Raw genomic sequence first — 13,796 nt, 5'->3', positions numbered from 1 at the left:
GCATATGTGTGTGTGTGTGTCTGAGATATTCATAGATATTTATACATCCCCCCATGTGTGCGTGTATCCACAAAAGTGTGTGCTATATAGCAATTGATACACTCACACACACACACACACACACACACACACACACACACACACACACACACACACACACACACACACACACACACACACACACACACACACACACGTGCCCCTCCGCTTTTCCTTTTCTTTAGGTCCACGTCCACATCTTCGACCACTTCGACCTCAACGAGCTCGTCCACATCGACTTCCACTTCCACCTCAACTTCAACGTGAGACATCTACAGACACGTATCGCTGATGGGTGCAGTGGCTGCTTGATACAATCACACTGTACTCACGTCTCTTACCGCCTTACAACACCTGTAAACTTGTGCTTCGTTTCTCTTCGTTTCTTCTTTCTGTTCTTTCCGTTTGCTCCTCGTTGATTTTTTTCCGTTGCTTGCGCAGAACCACATCGACGTCATCTTCCACGTCGACATCCACTTCATCTTCGACCTCCACATCCACATCCACCTCAACCTCGACCAGCACAAGCACCTCAACAACTAGCTCCACCAGCACAAGCACGTCCACATCCACCTCATCTTCCACTTCGACCTCCACATCCACATCAACGTCAACATCCACCTCAACAACTACATCCACGTCCACATCTTCCTCATCATCAACATCAACCAGGTATGCGAGCTGCCACGTCCAACACGATGAAGGGGTGCAGCTGATGATAACACCACAACCATGCGTTCGCTCGCTGTGTCCACTATCATCTCCTTGTATGCACGTGCCTTTTCTCCCTCCTGAATCTTTTCACCCCCTGCTCTCATCCTCTTTCCACCCTCACCTTACTTTCCCCACCTCAATTCCTCCTCTCCCTGCCGTTGTAGCACCTCGACCTCCACCTCCACCAGCTTCACCCTCCGCTGCCCAGAGGCCAACGGCTGGTACGACCACGGCGAGCGCGAGTACCGGTATGTGGACGTCAAACTGGCGCAGCCGGACGCGCAGGCGACGTGCGAGGCATTTGGCGCCAACCTCACGTCCATCAACAGCGAGGACGAGTTCGACTTCTTCCTGCGCTTGCTCGAGTTTGAGGCCGCAGAGGACATCAAGGAGATCTGGACCGGTGGTCACTTCCTCCCATTCAACGGCTTTGGTGCGCATACTACTGCTGCTGCTGCTGCTGCTGCTGCTGCTGCTGCTGCTGCTGGTGGTGGTGGTGGTGGTGGTGGTGACACTCCTTATGGTTACTGGTACTCCTTATGGTTACTGGTACTCGTTGTGGTAGTGGGTGTTGTGGTGCCTCTTTGAGGGTCGCTCCCCACTCCTAACTTTCTCCTCTCCCTCGTTCCCTCCTCTCCCTGTTCTGCTGATGTTCCTCACACGACATATGTTTGATCTGTGCTCATGACAGAATGGGTGGATGGGTCATCCACGGACTTTGAGCTGCCGTACGCTATTGGTGAACCAACGCGAACGTCGCGGGAGGACTGCCTCCTCTTCAACTTCAGGTGACCTTCAACGAGACTTTTGATGTTTGTTCAATATGGCATATCATGTTGTTTCTCCGCACAACACACACACACACACGCAACCACAACACACGCTCTCCCTCCTCCTTCTTCCCTCGCTTACGCACGCACAACACACACACACACGAACACACACGAACACACACACGCACATGCAGGGACGAGTTCAACGTGCTGCAAGAGGAGTTTGAGAGCCGCCGGTGCAACCCGCAGCGCGAATTTGTGTGCGAGCGTGATAAGCAGCTGCTGTGCACATCGACGTCCACGTCGACTTCGTCGTCTACAAGCTCGTCCACGAGCACCAGCACGTCAACATCCACATCGTCATCGACCTCCACCTCGACATCCACGTCCACGTCAACTTCAACGTCATCAAGCACATCCTCCTCCACCTCCACCAGCACCAGCACCAGCACTTCGACCTCCACATCGACGTCGACATCCACCTCCTCGTCAACCTCGTCATCCACATCAACATCCACAAGCACTTCCACGTCCACGTCCACGTCCACATCCACCTCGACCTCCACCTCAACATCAACCAGCACAAGCACATCCTTCTCCACCAGCACCTCCACTTCCACTTCCACTTCCACAACATCATCAACTTCCACCTCCACGTCAACCTCCACATCCACATCCACGTCCACCTCCACGTCTTCCAGCCGCATCTTTGCTGAGGACGTGTTTGGCGACCTTCCGCTTGACTTTGAGCTTGAGCACGAGGGCCTGTTCCAGGAAGGAAAGAACGACCCACGCCGCTACTCGACAGCATATACTGCGGCCGCCATCATCCGCAAGCAAACCGTCCTCGACACCATGCAATGCGCAGACCTCTGCTTGCAAGAGTTCTTCTGTCTCGGTGAGTCGTATGGACATGTGTGTGTATGTGTGTGTGCGGGGGGGGGGAGTATTTGTCTGTGTCTATGTGTTTGTTTGTGTCTCTGAGTACAATGCAGCCGCGTTTGCGTGTGTCTGTGTGCACGTGTTAGCGGGAACGCAGCGCAAAGGGAAATGCGTGCGCTGGCTTGATTTCGGTTTCGACAGGCTTTGTTCTGCACACGTTCTGCCTGTCAGTGCTTCCCGCGTCGCATCCCACTCATACTCACCCACGTTACACCACCACCACCACCACCACCCACATTGCACCAAAGGCATCTACTTGTACGTGATTCCTGGCACGAGCACCATTCGCTGCCACGTCCTGCGGGATCTCGGCGTGCAGGGCGGTGTTCGCACCAACGACCAGGCCCTCTCCGCCCGCCGCATTGAGCTGCCAACGACAACCACCACGACAACCACGACCACGACCACCACAACAACTACTCTTCTTCCGGGCACGGAGGTGTTTGGTGCCTTTGATGAGGAACGCTTTGCTGTCTCGTTGCTCGGTGCTGGACACGGTGCGTATTCACATCAGAAACGCGATTGTTTTGCGTCATTGCATGCTTGTCTGCTTTGCTCTGCTACATGGTGGTCTGCATTATCCGTTGTTTGAACCACTCACACACACACATACACGCGCGCGCACATGCACACACGCACACGAACAACATCAGGCGTTGCCACGCCGCGTCGCTTCTCCACGGGGTTCTCGTCAAGTGCTCTTCTTGCACGCCACGATGATGTGTCCAGCGAGCGCTGCGGCGAACTCTGTATTGCGTACGGCCGCGAGTGTGTTGCGTACTTCATCTGGACGCTTTCGTCATCACCATTCAACCGCTGCTTCCTCCTCGACAGCATCGGCTCCCCAGTCGGTATGTGCCGTGTGTGTGTGTGTGTGTGTGTGTGTGCGTGCGTGTGTGCGTGTGTGCGTGTGTGCGTGTGTGTGCGTGTGGGTGGGTGGGTGTTACGTGCCTGCAAACACGCTGACGTGTGTATATCTTTGTTTGTGTGCTTGTGAGCGTGCCTTTTGCTTGCCACGCTGCCACTGCTCTCGCATGGCGTGTTGGCTGCTTTCGCTGCCACTCTCCTCTGCCCCGTTTCCTTTCACTCTCCTGCCACTCACCTCACCTCTTCCCGCCCCCCCCCCCTTACTCACTTCTTGACCTCCTTCGCACTCGACAGCGACAAACACGGTGTCTGTGTCGTTTGAGAGGATCTTCCAAACATCGACGTCCACATCAACGTCCACATCCACTTCAACAACAACGTCGACGTCCACCTCCACATCCACCAGCACGACGACATCTACCAGCACATCCACATCCACATCCACGTCCACATCCACCAGCACATCAACATCAACGTCATCCTCCACCTCCACCACGTCAACCACCTCCACCTCCTCGTCCACCTCCACCTCCACCTCCTCGTCATCCACCACCACCACAGAGTTTGTGCCCGATGTGCCCGTCGTCTCCAACCCCTCGTTTGAGGAGGAAGACCTTCAAGGCGCCGAGATTACGTCACTGCTGGTGGACTGGACGGCCACGCGTGGCTTCGTGGGCGTGACAGTTCCCGACAGCGCGGAGTTTGAGGCGAACGCGGCTGTGGATGGTTCGCAGGTTGCGCTCCTCCTTGCCTCGTCGCGTGTTGAGCAGGTGGTGCAGGACGGCTGGCTGCAAAACGGCGTGGAGTACACGATGCATGCAAGCATCGGGCGCACGTTCTCGTCCAGCACGTTTGTGCCCATCACCATCACGGTGGACTCTGAGGACGGTGCAATGACATTTGCGCAACTGCGTGTGACTGGCGCAAGCGTCCAGCCGGGCGACTTTAACCAATTCTCCCTCCAGTTCCTCGTGCAAAACCTCGGTGGGGACACATGTTGGGTTTGTGTTTGTGTTTGGGTTTTTAGATTGGTTTTGGTTTTGGATTCCGTGCTTGTGAGAGCTCGCATATGCCCGTTTTGCCAGGTTTCTTGTCTCATTTCATCCTTCCTATTATTTTGTTTTGACGTCTCACGCTCACATGCCATTCCCGCCCACCCCGCCTCCAAACTTTAACAACAACACCAATTCCCATCCTTGTGCAGAATCCCCCGTGCGCGCGCGCGTGTCATTTGAGACAGCAGACGATCTCGAGATTACGCCCACATATGTTGATGGCGTGTGGATTGAGGGCCGGGTGTTCACCACCACGACAACGTTCACATCGACATCATCGTCAACATCCTCGTCCACATCCACATCCACCTCCTCCTCGTCCTCCACCACATCGTCTTCCTCCACCTCCACCTCCACCTCCACCTCCACCTCCACGTTCCCAGAGCCAGTCATTGAGAATCCATCGTTTGAGGTCGATCTCTCAAACGGACAGATCATCCACCCCGTCCCCGGATGGACCGTTCCCCGCGCCTTCGAAGGTAGAGGATGTCTGTGTGTGTGTGTGTGTGTGTGTGTGTGTGTGTGTGTGTGTGTGTGTGTGTGTGTGTGTGTGTGTGTGTGTGTGTGTGTGTGTGTGTGTGTGTGTGTGTGTGTGTGTTGTAGGTGTGTGTGTGTATGTTGTAGGTGCGTATGCGTGTGTGTAAGTGTATATTCTATGCGCGAGCATGCATCGTTGTTTTTAATCTTGTTTCCTGCTCCTCCCGACCACCTTCATCCCCCAACAGGCGCCTTCTATCCCGGCACGGCCGCCTATGGCTCCAGCACTCTTCCTCCGCCCGGCGATCAGCGAAAAGTTTTGCTTCTGCTGGATCAAGGGGACCGCATCCCAAGCCATTGAGGGCGCAGTAGTCTTCCCTGACGCAATCTTCACCGGTCTCTTTTGCCGTTGGGTGGCGGGCAGACTCAAGCGCCATCCCGCAGGTGTGTGTGTGTGTGTGTGTGTGTGTGTGTGTGTGTGTGTGTGTGTGTGTGTGTGTGCGACCGCGATGCTTGGTTTATTGTCGTGTGAGAGTACAAGTTCTGCCTCTGCCTGCGTTCTCCCGTGTACTTCCCTCACCACCAGCGCCCTCGCCACCACCACCCTGACGACGTGCAGTTGACTGCGACTCTGCGCACGACGGTGAGCGAAACGGTGCTGGCAACAACGGTCGTGTCTGCATCGCAACTCACGCGCGGACAGTTCACGGACGTGTCTGTCTCCTTCACTCCGGACCCGGCACCAGCACCAGAGCTCGTCGGTCAAGGCATCGAAATCACCCTCGCCGTCTCAGGTGCTGCGCTCTACGTGTGTGTGTGTGTGTGTGTGTGTGTGTGTGTGTGTGTGTGTGTGTGTGCACTGCATACGTTTTGTGCATGAGCCGCCAGTCTTGCTCATAGGGATGTATCACAGCCTTACTCACCCACCTCCATTCCTTACCTGCACTCCCATTCCACGCACCCCGCGCTCCACACGTGTCCAGGCCTTGGTCAGATGCACCTGGACAACTTCCGCGCGGCGTACGAACCACTGGCATCATCTGGTGTCGCCGCAACGGTCGACGATGACGCATTCTCCTTCGAAGGTGCTGCTGCTGTCGTGTGTGCGTGTGTGTGCGCGTATGTGTGTGTGCGCGTATGTGTGTGTGTGCGTATGTGTGCATGTGTGTGTGCGCGTGTGTGTGCATGTGCGTGTGTGCAAGTGATGTCTGCGCGTAGGTACAAGTGATGGTGCCATGAGGGAGTCAGGCGTTCCTCACACCACGCTCACATGCCACTGATACCTTGTCTCCATCGTGACCGCGCGTGCGTGTGTGTTTTCAGGTTCTGGCGATGCGCTGTTCTCGTTTGAGAAGGGCCAAACACACAATTTGATTTCGCTCTCGTTTGCCGCTGCACTCGGCAATGGCGTCCTACTCTTCAACGGACCCGAGATGGGTAAGACCGCTCGCGCTTGCACCCACGCGAACTCGCACTCACACTCACACATGCGCCAGCGAAGATGTTCACACCCCTCCTTTTTGTTTGGGTACACGCGTACAAACACACGGGCACACATACAAACACACGCACGCAAACACGTATACACACACCTGAACAAACACACGTACACGTACACTCACACCACCCCTCTTGTTGCTCACCACCACCACCACCGCCGCGTCTGCGTGATTTCAGCGGATGGCTCCGACAACTACATCCTGCTGGCACTGGTGGACGGCCGTATTGTGCTCTCGTTCAAGACGACATCCTACCACACCGTCACCGTCACAACCCAGGAGGTGCGGCTGGTGTTCACTATCACACCTGTACACCTGACAGTTGTGGCACCCCTTCACCGCCATGTCTGTTCTGCGAATCCCGCACGCTCATGTCAGTCCTCACATTTCCCACCACCACCACCACCACCACCACCACCACCATCGTTGTTGCTGTTTCTGTGTTCAGACGTACGACGACGGTGCGTGGCACACCATCTCGGCCACCCGCACGCCGACATTCGTCGAGTTGGTGGTTGACGGCCAAGTCGCAGATGCATCGCAGCACGCAGAGGTGAGGCTGCACTGCACGTGCTGCTGCTGGTGATTGTCTGTTGGGGTGGAGGAGGTGCAGTGTGTGTGTGTGTGTAATTATGTATGTCTTTGGTGTGTGTGCGTGTAATTATGTATGTGTTTGGTGTCTGTGTTTGGTAGCCTGTCAGCCTGTTGTTCAGGTGTGTTCTAATCTATTGTCACTCCCAATTCCTCACACACACCCCTCTTCCTCTCCTCAAACCACACCAACAATGACCACCAGGCCTACGATGACGCCATCCACGTGGACGGCCTCGTGTTTGTTGGCGGCGTTCCGGATTCCGTTTCCTCTTTTCCGGACGCGTTTTCTTCGGCCAAGCAGTCGCTGTACGGCTGCGTTGCCGCTGTCACCGTTGATGGCATGGGTCAGTCGCACTGTCGTGTGCTCGCTCTGCTTGCAACTCTGCCATGTGTGTGTGTGTGTGTGTGTGTGTGTGTGTGTGTGTGTGTGCGTGCGTGTGTGCGTGTGTGTGTTCGTGGGTGTGCGTGTGTGTGTCCGTCTGCGTGTGCGTGTGTTCTTGTGCGTGCGTGTGTGTTCTTGTGCGTGTATGTTCGTTGCACCTGCAAACACTGCCGACCATCCCCCTTCCTCACCACCATCATCACCATCATCATCATCATCGCCAACAACAGCTCTGGACCGCAGCCACTCCGCGTTCGTCCGCGCCACAGATGCCGATCACATGTGTCCGGGTCGCCCGTGAACGCGAGCACACCGCGCCCCATCGCTCTAACTTCGCAGTACCATCTCTTCTGTGTATGAGTCTGTGTGTGTGTGTGTGTGTGTGTGTGTGTGTGTGTGTGTGTGTGTGTGTGTGTGTGTGTGTGTGTTTCATTTTGTGTTCTGGCGTTCACACGTGAAGCTCTTGCGTCATTTCCCCCGAGTGCTGTTGTGCGTTGCATTGTTTGTTGTTTGGTGTGTGAGCCACATGACAGCGCGTTACATGACATTGTTGTGGTTTTGATCCATGTGTGTGTGTGTGTGTGTGTATGTTGTCGCTTGTTGCCCTATGTGAGACCGTCCCTTTCGTTTTGTTGCCTGTCGTGTTTGTTCTTTTGTCATTCGCGTTTCATTTCACTGTAAAGTAACAGCAAGTCAAGGCACATGCATGCTCATGCAACCCAACATGCACCACCAACACACGTGGACGAGTGGGACCAGCGTGCCCGTGTCGCCGATGAAGAAGAGTGAAGACCAACGCTCACAAATAGATACATAGATTGAGAAAAAATATGAGTTATGACTGCGACAGCAGACGAAAGCAAATTGCATTTCACGACACCACACACTTGCTGTGCTGTGCACAAAGTACATATGACAGAGGGAATAGAAGATCGCATAAGATGAGTCGAACGACTGCTGAGCGGAGCAGCTGACAGTGATGCAACCACATCATGGCACGTCGACCCAAGCAAAACGATTGTCAATGCAATTAGCTCTCCAGACACGAAACAAACACACATGCACACACATGCACACACACACACAAGACATCTACGGTATGCGCGTGCCACAGCGCTTCAGGACGCGCTTCGCCCAGCGCTGGACGGTGTCGCTGTGTGGGAAGCGGGCAACAGCTGCGACAACGGCGCCAATCACATCAGCGCGCGTGGCGTGCGACGAACACGAGCGTGCACGGGATGGCTTTCGACCGCCACCGCCGCCACCACCACGACCTGCATTGCTGTTCGAGGCTGATGGTGATGGCGAGGCGAGGTGAACCAGGGCCGACGGCGTCAAGTGATGGTGGTGGTCGTGGTGGTGGTCGTGGTGGTGGTCGTGGTGTTCGGGTGCACGTGCGCTCACGCCATACACGGTTCGCCGATCAATGCCAGACTCGTCTCCCGTGAATGGGGCGACAGCGAGGAAGACGTTGAGGGCGCCGAGACCAGCGAGCTGTACACCGAGCCGGTCCCGGTGCACCATCATCGCCAGCAGCACGCGGCTCACGGCGCAGATCTTGCGCAGCCGCCGCTTCGGCTCGTCGCCGGCACCAGACACCAGCGGCGACAACAACGACGACGATGGTGTTGATGCGGATGATGGTGACACGAGGGCAGATGACGGGTTGGGGCTGCGCTGATCTGTAACTTGACGTTGCTCGTGCTGCTGCTGCTGTTGCTGTTGCTGCCCCTCTTCTCCCCCTGCTTGCCCCTTGTTCTGGTGCTGGTGCTGGTGCTGTCTTTCTCCCCCTGCTGGTGCTGGTGCTGTCTTCTCACTGTCGTACGCCTGTAGGTGCTGCTGTAAACATGTCGAGCTTGTTCCTGCCTTGCTTCGTTTCGTCATGGGCACTGGTGGTGCCAGAGATTGCGGGGCAGTCAGCGTCCGCACCCGCAGCTGCCCGTCGTCGGCCCACCCCATCCTGCTTGCCAACACCTCCAGCGCGCGGCAGGCCAGGATCTGCAGCCGGATGTCGTGGAGGTGGTGACGCATCATGGCAGCTGTTGCCTCCATCGCCCCGCACTTGGCCACCAGCCGCCCGCGGCCCCCTTTGCTCTGCGCAACGGCCAACAGCACGGAGCACGCAGCATACTGCAGGCGCGTGCACTCCGCGTGTGTGCACATGGCAGATATGAGCGCCTCAACGCCACCGTAGTGCATGACCTGCGCGCACGCGTCTGTCTCAACGCGCGTCATGTGGTGCAGGGCCTCGCAGGCGTGCAGCTGGATGGCGGTGTTGCGACGGAACCGGGTCATGGCTGCGATCAGCACTTGCGGCGCTCCAAACGCAATCGCCCACCAGCAGTCGCCGCGGCCATGGGACACAGCCGATGCAAGCAAGGGGTGTGTGCGGTGGTCACCGTGCTGGTGGTCATGACCGCTCTGCTGCTGGTGCTGCTGATGGTGTTCGCTGTGGTTCTGGTTCTGGTTGTTGTTGCTGTTGTTGTTGCTGCTGCTGCTGCTGCTGTTGTTGCTGTTGTTGTTGTTGTTGTCGTTGTTGTTGTTGTTGTTGTTGTTGTTGTCGTTGCTGTTGTTGTTGTGAGAGGCCATCGGAGCAACTGGAAACCCGTGTGGACACGTTGTGACCAATACGGATGCCCGCTGGTGCCGAGCAGCGCCAGAGGTTGGTGGTGCCGTCGTCGCTGTTAGTGTTGTCGCTATAAGTGTTGGTCCTGCTGCTGATGCGCGGGGCACATGCAAGGGGGCGTGTTCGCCAGAGCAGCGAGACGGGCGCCGTAAGTGGTGATGCTCATGCGCGCGGGGTCTGTAAACAACAGTCTGCTGCCTCGCCCGGGTGCCGTGCTGCTGGCTACTGCTGCTATAGCGTCGCTGCGCCGTGTCTTGGTCCATGCTGCCAATTGCGCTCTCGCTGGCCCGGGCGTCGCTCGTCCGCTCATCATCGTCGCGCTTCTCATTGTCGTGCTCGTGGTCACTCCACACAATGCTGTCGCTGCTTGCATCCGAGGCATCCCCATCTCCTTGACCGTCGCCATCGCCATCGCCACCGTCAAACCGGTCATCCACGCGCCGCTGAGCCCTGTGCTCTGTGTGGTGCATGCATGTGTCTCTGTGCATGCTCGCCTTGCTTGACCGGCGGCGCCACCGCGACGTGTACCTGTCGGGTTCACTCCCCGCCACTCCGCTCTCCTCTGCAATGCTGCTTCGACCACCACCTCGACCGCGAACGCCGTGAAGGTGGTGGTAGTGGTGGCGGCTGGTCCTGCGGCTGCTGCGTGACGCTGGTGTGGTTGTGATGGTTGGACACCTTGCTGTGGCGGCTGTTGTGCTTGTCGTCGGCGGCACTGCATCGTGGGTGGAGGGGTTGGCGGTGGTGTTGAACACGGCTGCTGGCGGCGTGGGTGGTGTGGCGGATACGGGCGCGTGTGGGGCCGTTGCAGATCCCGCTTGACACCGGATAATGTGCCACAGGAGGGAGCAGCCGTAGCGCTGCAGGCGCTCGCAGCGCCTGTGCGAGCGCATGATAGCAATGAGGAGGCGGATGTATGTTTCGCTGTGGAGGAAGGTGATACAGTGCTCGCGCCCGTCGGCAACGCACTCCCAAAGGACCTGCATTGCTTCAGCTTGTGCGGTGGGATCGACGGAGTGCTGCAGCAAGGTGTGTGCTATCCGCACCATGCACAGCGGGGGACACGCCTCGACGCCATCAAAGTCAAGCAGCATGGCGACCCCGTCGCCGATGTCAGCGCAGAGCGACTCTGTGTCGCCCGCATTGTGGCTGTGCTTGTGACCACTGTTGTACAGCGAAGATAGGGAGAGTGGTGGTGGCAATGTGTGGTTGCCTGTGTTGCTGGCAACGCTGGCAGGCAGCAAGTCGTGCGGTTGCCGCTGCCGGCGCGTTGCGCTCATTTGTGTATGTGTGTGTGTGTGTGTGTGTGTGTGTGTGTGTGTGTGTGTGTGTGTGTGTGTGTGTGTGTGTGTGTGTGTGTGTGTGTGTGTGTGTGTGTGTGTGTGTGTGTGTGTGTGTGTGTGTGTTTGTGTGGATGCCTCCGTGTTTGTGTTTGCAAGTGTCAATGAGGCCTGTCAGTCACCATGAAGTGAGGAATGGGTTGGGTCGGTGAAATGATGGCTGGCAGATGGAGTTGGGCAGCGGTACCACCACGGCGTGTGGGTGTGGGTGTGGCGTGTGCGTCGTGTGTGTTGTGGGGCATGTAAATAAATGGATACGCACTGGTGTGACATCAGCCGGCTTCCTGAACGCTTGGCTCGCAAACAAAAGGAGGAGCAGCAACAACAGATCCGACCCATGCACGCAAGTGTGCCTTCAAGGCCCAAGCTGAAATGATTCCATGCACAAACAACAGCAAAACTGAATTCAGTCTGACCTCTTTGTGCTTGCAAGCACCAAGAAGAGCTGCTCATTTCGTTTGCTCCCACCAACCAACAAACCAAACACACGAGTTGTGGGTGTTTGTGTTTGTTTGTGTGTCTGTTGTGTTTGCTGTGTTGGATGAGTCCTTCACACCTCGCCAAGTGTACCACGCACAAGAGAAGAGAACAAGGTGGTGTGTTGTTGTTGTGTTCTCGTGTTGCTCCTTGAGGAGCACACACACACACACACACACACACACACACACACAAACTTGAGCAACCACCAACGTCTTTGATACTACTGCACGAGCACCATGAACAGCTACAACGCAAGTCACGCTGTGAAGCAGCCGTTGAATGCGGTGTTGCTGCTGTGCATGGTCCTCACCGGCCTCCTGATCTTGGGACCAGGCACAGCAGGTGAGCTGAGCTGCAGTCAGTTGAGAGGTAGAGTGGTACCTACACAACGGGGGAGGGGGCAGTCAGTATGAAATGAATTGAGTTGATGTATGCGCGCGCGCGCGCGCGCGCGCGTGTGTGTGTGTGTGTGTGTGTGTGTGTTTTCGCTGTGTTATCGTGTCTAGCCGTGTTTGTTGTTTGTTTGTTTGACACACGCAACATCCCATGTGAGCTCCTCATTCGGTCGCTCGTTGACACGAACTCCGCTTGTCATCGCATCCCCAACCAGATGCGCAATGCACGGGCTGCACGTTTTCCACGTCCGGCCCTTGCCAGGACCCGGCAACTGGCATCTGCTACGCTGCTTTCGGTGCGTGAAACGAACGTGGCAAAGTGCGCCCACCAGTATGGCGGTGCTCGTTGTTGCCCATGTTCCCCCTGAATCTAATGAACACGCGCGATGAATTGCTACAGAGTACATGCGGGTGACATTCTAGTTCCAACTTCATACTCTGACCTTGCGTGGCGGTGTTGCTTTCCAACCATGCTTTCCCTTCTCTTCTTGTCATCTCGTCCTTGCCATCACACTGATGTGACCCCCCCCCCTTCCCGTTTTCCCAAACCAACCAACCGCTCAACCACGTGTTAACCGCGACTGCTTTATGTTTCGCATCAACAGCAACGGTTCCACCGTCCTGTCATCCATCCTTCATCCAGTGCGAAGCGAAAACGGCAAACGACTACCCCCTCTGCGCCGGCTGCCTTCCCATCACAAATCCAAGTGTGCTTGGCCCCTTGCTGTCCACATGCTCTTGCTGCGTGTACTGACGAAACAAGGAACACTATTGCTGCTGGTTCTGTTGGTTCTGCTGGTTCTGTCACCACGGCACTCATCCAATGCACATGTACTGTTCTCTTGTCTCCTGTTGTTTCAAACAGCCCCTGACGGTGCCGTGAGCATTGGTCGGTGCAAGCACGACAACCCCTTTGATGATGTACGTCGGGTGTGTCTGTGTGTCTGTGTGTTTGTGTCTGTGTGTGTCTGTGTGTGTCTGTGTGTGTCTGTGTGTGCAATGTAGGCGAGGGCTGAGCGACTGGGCTCGAGTTTATGTTCATGCGCTTGCGTGCGAGTCGCGTGTGCCCTGTCCGTGTGACTGCTTCGTCTCACATATGCTCGCAAGCTCACCACGCGTATTCCCAACCGTGCCCCCTCCGTTTGATTTGCACCTGTACATGGTTTGTCGTGGTAGTCATGCTTTGCATGGCGGTCGGATATCGGCGGGTGTCCTGCTGGCACATCAACGTGCGAGGACAACCCACTCCCGCTTTCCGGTGCGCATGTGCAACTCTGCATGATGGAGAGTGTTTGCGTACAAGGCTATTGCGACAACGAGTGTGCTTGCACGTGCTCGTTGCGGTTCCGCTCACGCGTGTCGTTGTTGTGTGCTACTCAGGTGTCGTTCACGACGTGTCCTGGGGCAGTGGGCCTGGCCCTCCCCTGACAATCAAGGTTCGTCTGGTGCATGTCTGTGCACGTGCACATGTGCCGCTGCTTGCACGTGCATGTGTGTGTGCGTGCGTGTGCGTGCGTGTGTGTGTGTGTGTGTGTGTGTGTGTGTGTGTGTGTGTGTGTGTGTGTGTGTGTGTGTGTGTGTCGTCGTCGTACGTACGTACGTACGTACGTACG

At 56.4% G+C, this 13,796-nt stretch overlaps 3 protein-coding genes across 3 annotated transcripts in view; 2 read left to right on the top strand and 1 right to left on the bottom strand.

The window, feature by feature from the left end:
• Positions 1-7,643, top strand: part of PTSG_07982 (uncharacterized protein) — a gene marked incomplete at its 3' end in the record, with an annotated part of 11,865 nt that extends 4,222 nt beyond the window's left edge. Inside the window, exons 6-22 of the mRNA XM_004991732.1 lie at positions 225-334; positions 481-711; positions 918-1,186; positions 1,445-1,541; positions 1,721-2,424; positions 2,717-2,965; positions 3,122-3,319; positions 3,630-4,319; positions 4,540-4,869; positions 5,116-5,183; positions 5,487-5,661; positions 5,851-5,952; positions 6,191-6,304; positions 6,545-6,648; positions 6,815-6,919; positions 7,163-7,304; positions 7,573-7,643. Coding sequence (XP_004991789.1) covers positions 225-334; positions 481-711; positions 918-1,186; positions 1,445-1,541; positions 1,721-2,424; positions 2,717-2,965; positions 3,122-3,319; positions 3,630-4,319; positions 4,540-4,869; positions 5,116-5,183; positions 5,487-5,661; positions 5,851-5,952; positions 6,191-6,304; positions 6,545-6,648; positions 6,815-6,919; positions 7,163-7,304; positions 7,573-7,643 — 3,759 coding nt within the window. The remainder of the gene's footprint in view (positions 1-224; positions 335-480; positions 712-917; positions 1,187-1,444; positions 1,542-1,720; positions 2,425-2,716; positions 2,966-3,121; positions 3,320-3,629; positions 4,320-4,539; positions 4,870-5,115; positions 5,184-5,486; positions 5,662-5,850; positions 5,953-6,190; positions 6,305-6,544; positions 6,649-6,814; positions 6,920-7,162; positions 7,305-7,572) is intronic.
• A 791-nt stretch (positions 7,644-8,434) lies between these two features.
• On the bottom strand, positions 8,435-11,248 carry PTSG_07981 (uncharacterized protein; the record flags this gene model as incomplete). Its single annotated transcript, XM_004991731.1, has 2 exons — positions 8,435-9,854; positions 9,960-11,248. The coding sequence occupies 2 exons, from the start codon at positions 11,246-11,248 to the stop codon at positions 8,435-8,437; spliced, it is 2,709 nt and encodes a 902-aa protein (XP_004991788.1).
• A 776-nt stretch (positions 11,249-12,024) lies between these two features.
• PTSG_12665 (uncharacterized protein) overlaps positions 12,025-13,796 on the top strand; it is a gene marked incomplete at its 5' end in the record, with an annotated part of 8,541 nt that continues 6,769 nt past the window's right edge. Inside the window, 6 exons of the mRNA XM_004991730.1 lie at positions 12,025-12,130; positions 12,399-12,479; positions 12,789-12,890; positions 13,049-13,104; positions 13,360-13,441; positions 13,564-13,619. Of these exons, the coding sequence (XP_004991787.1) occupies positions 12,025-12,130; positions 12,399-12,479; positions 12,789-12,890; positions 13,049-13,104; positions 13,360-13,441; positions 13,564-13,619 (483 nt within the window). The remainder of the gene's footprint in view (positions 12,131-12,398; positions 12,480-12,788; positions 12,891-13,048; positions 13,105-13,359; positions 13,442-13,563; positions 13,620-13,796) is intronic.

This window comes from Salpingoeca rosetta, assembly GCF_000188695.1.
Source record: "Salpingoeca rosetta unplaced genomic scaffold supercont1.19, whole genome shotgun sequence".
NCBI classification, from domain to species: domain Eukaryota; class Choanoflagellata; order Craspedida; family Salpingoecidae; genus Salpingoeca; species Salpingoeca rosetta.
The sequence above is the reverse complement of the archived record's forward strand: the minus strand, read 5'-3'. Positions and strand labels throughout refer to the sequence as shown.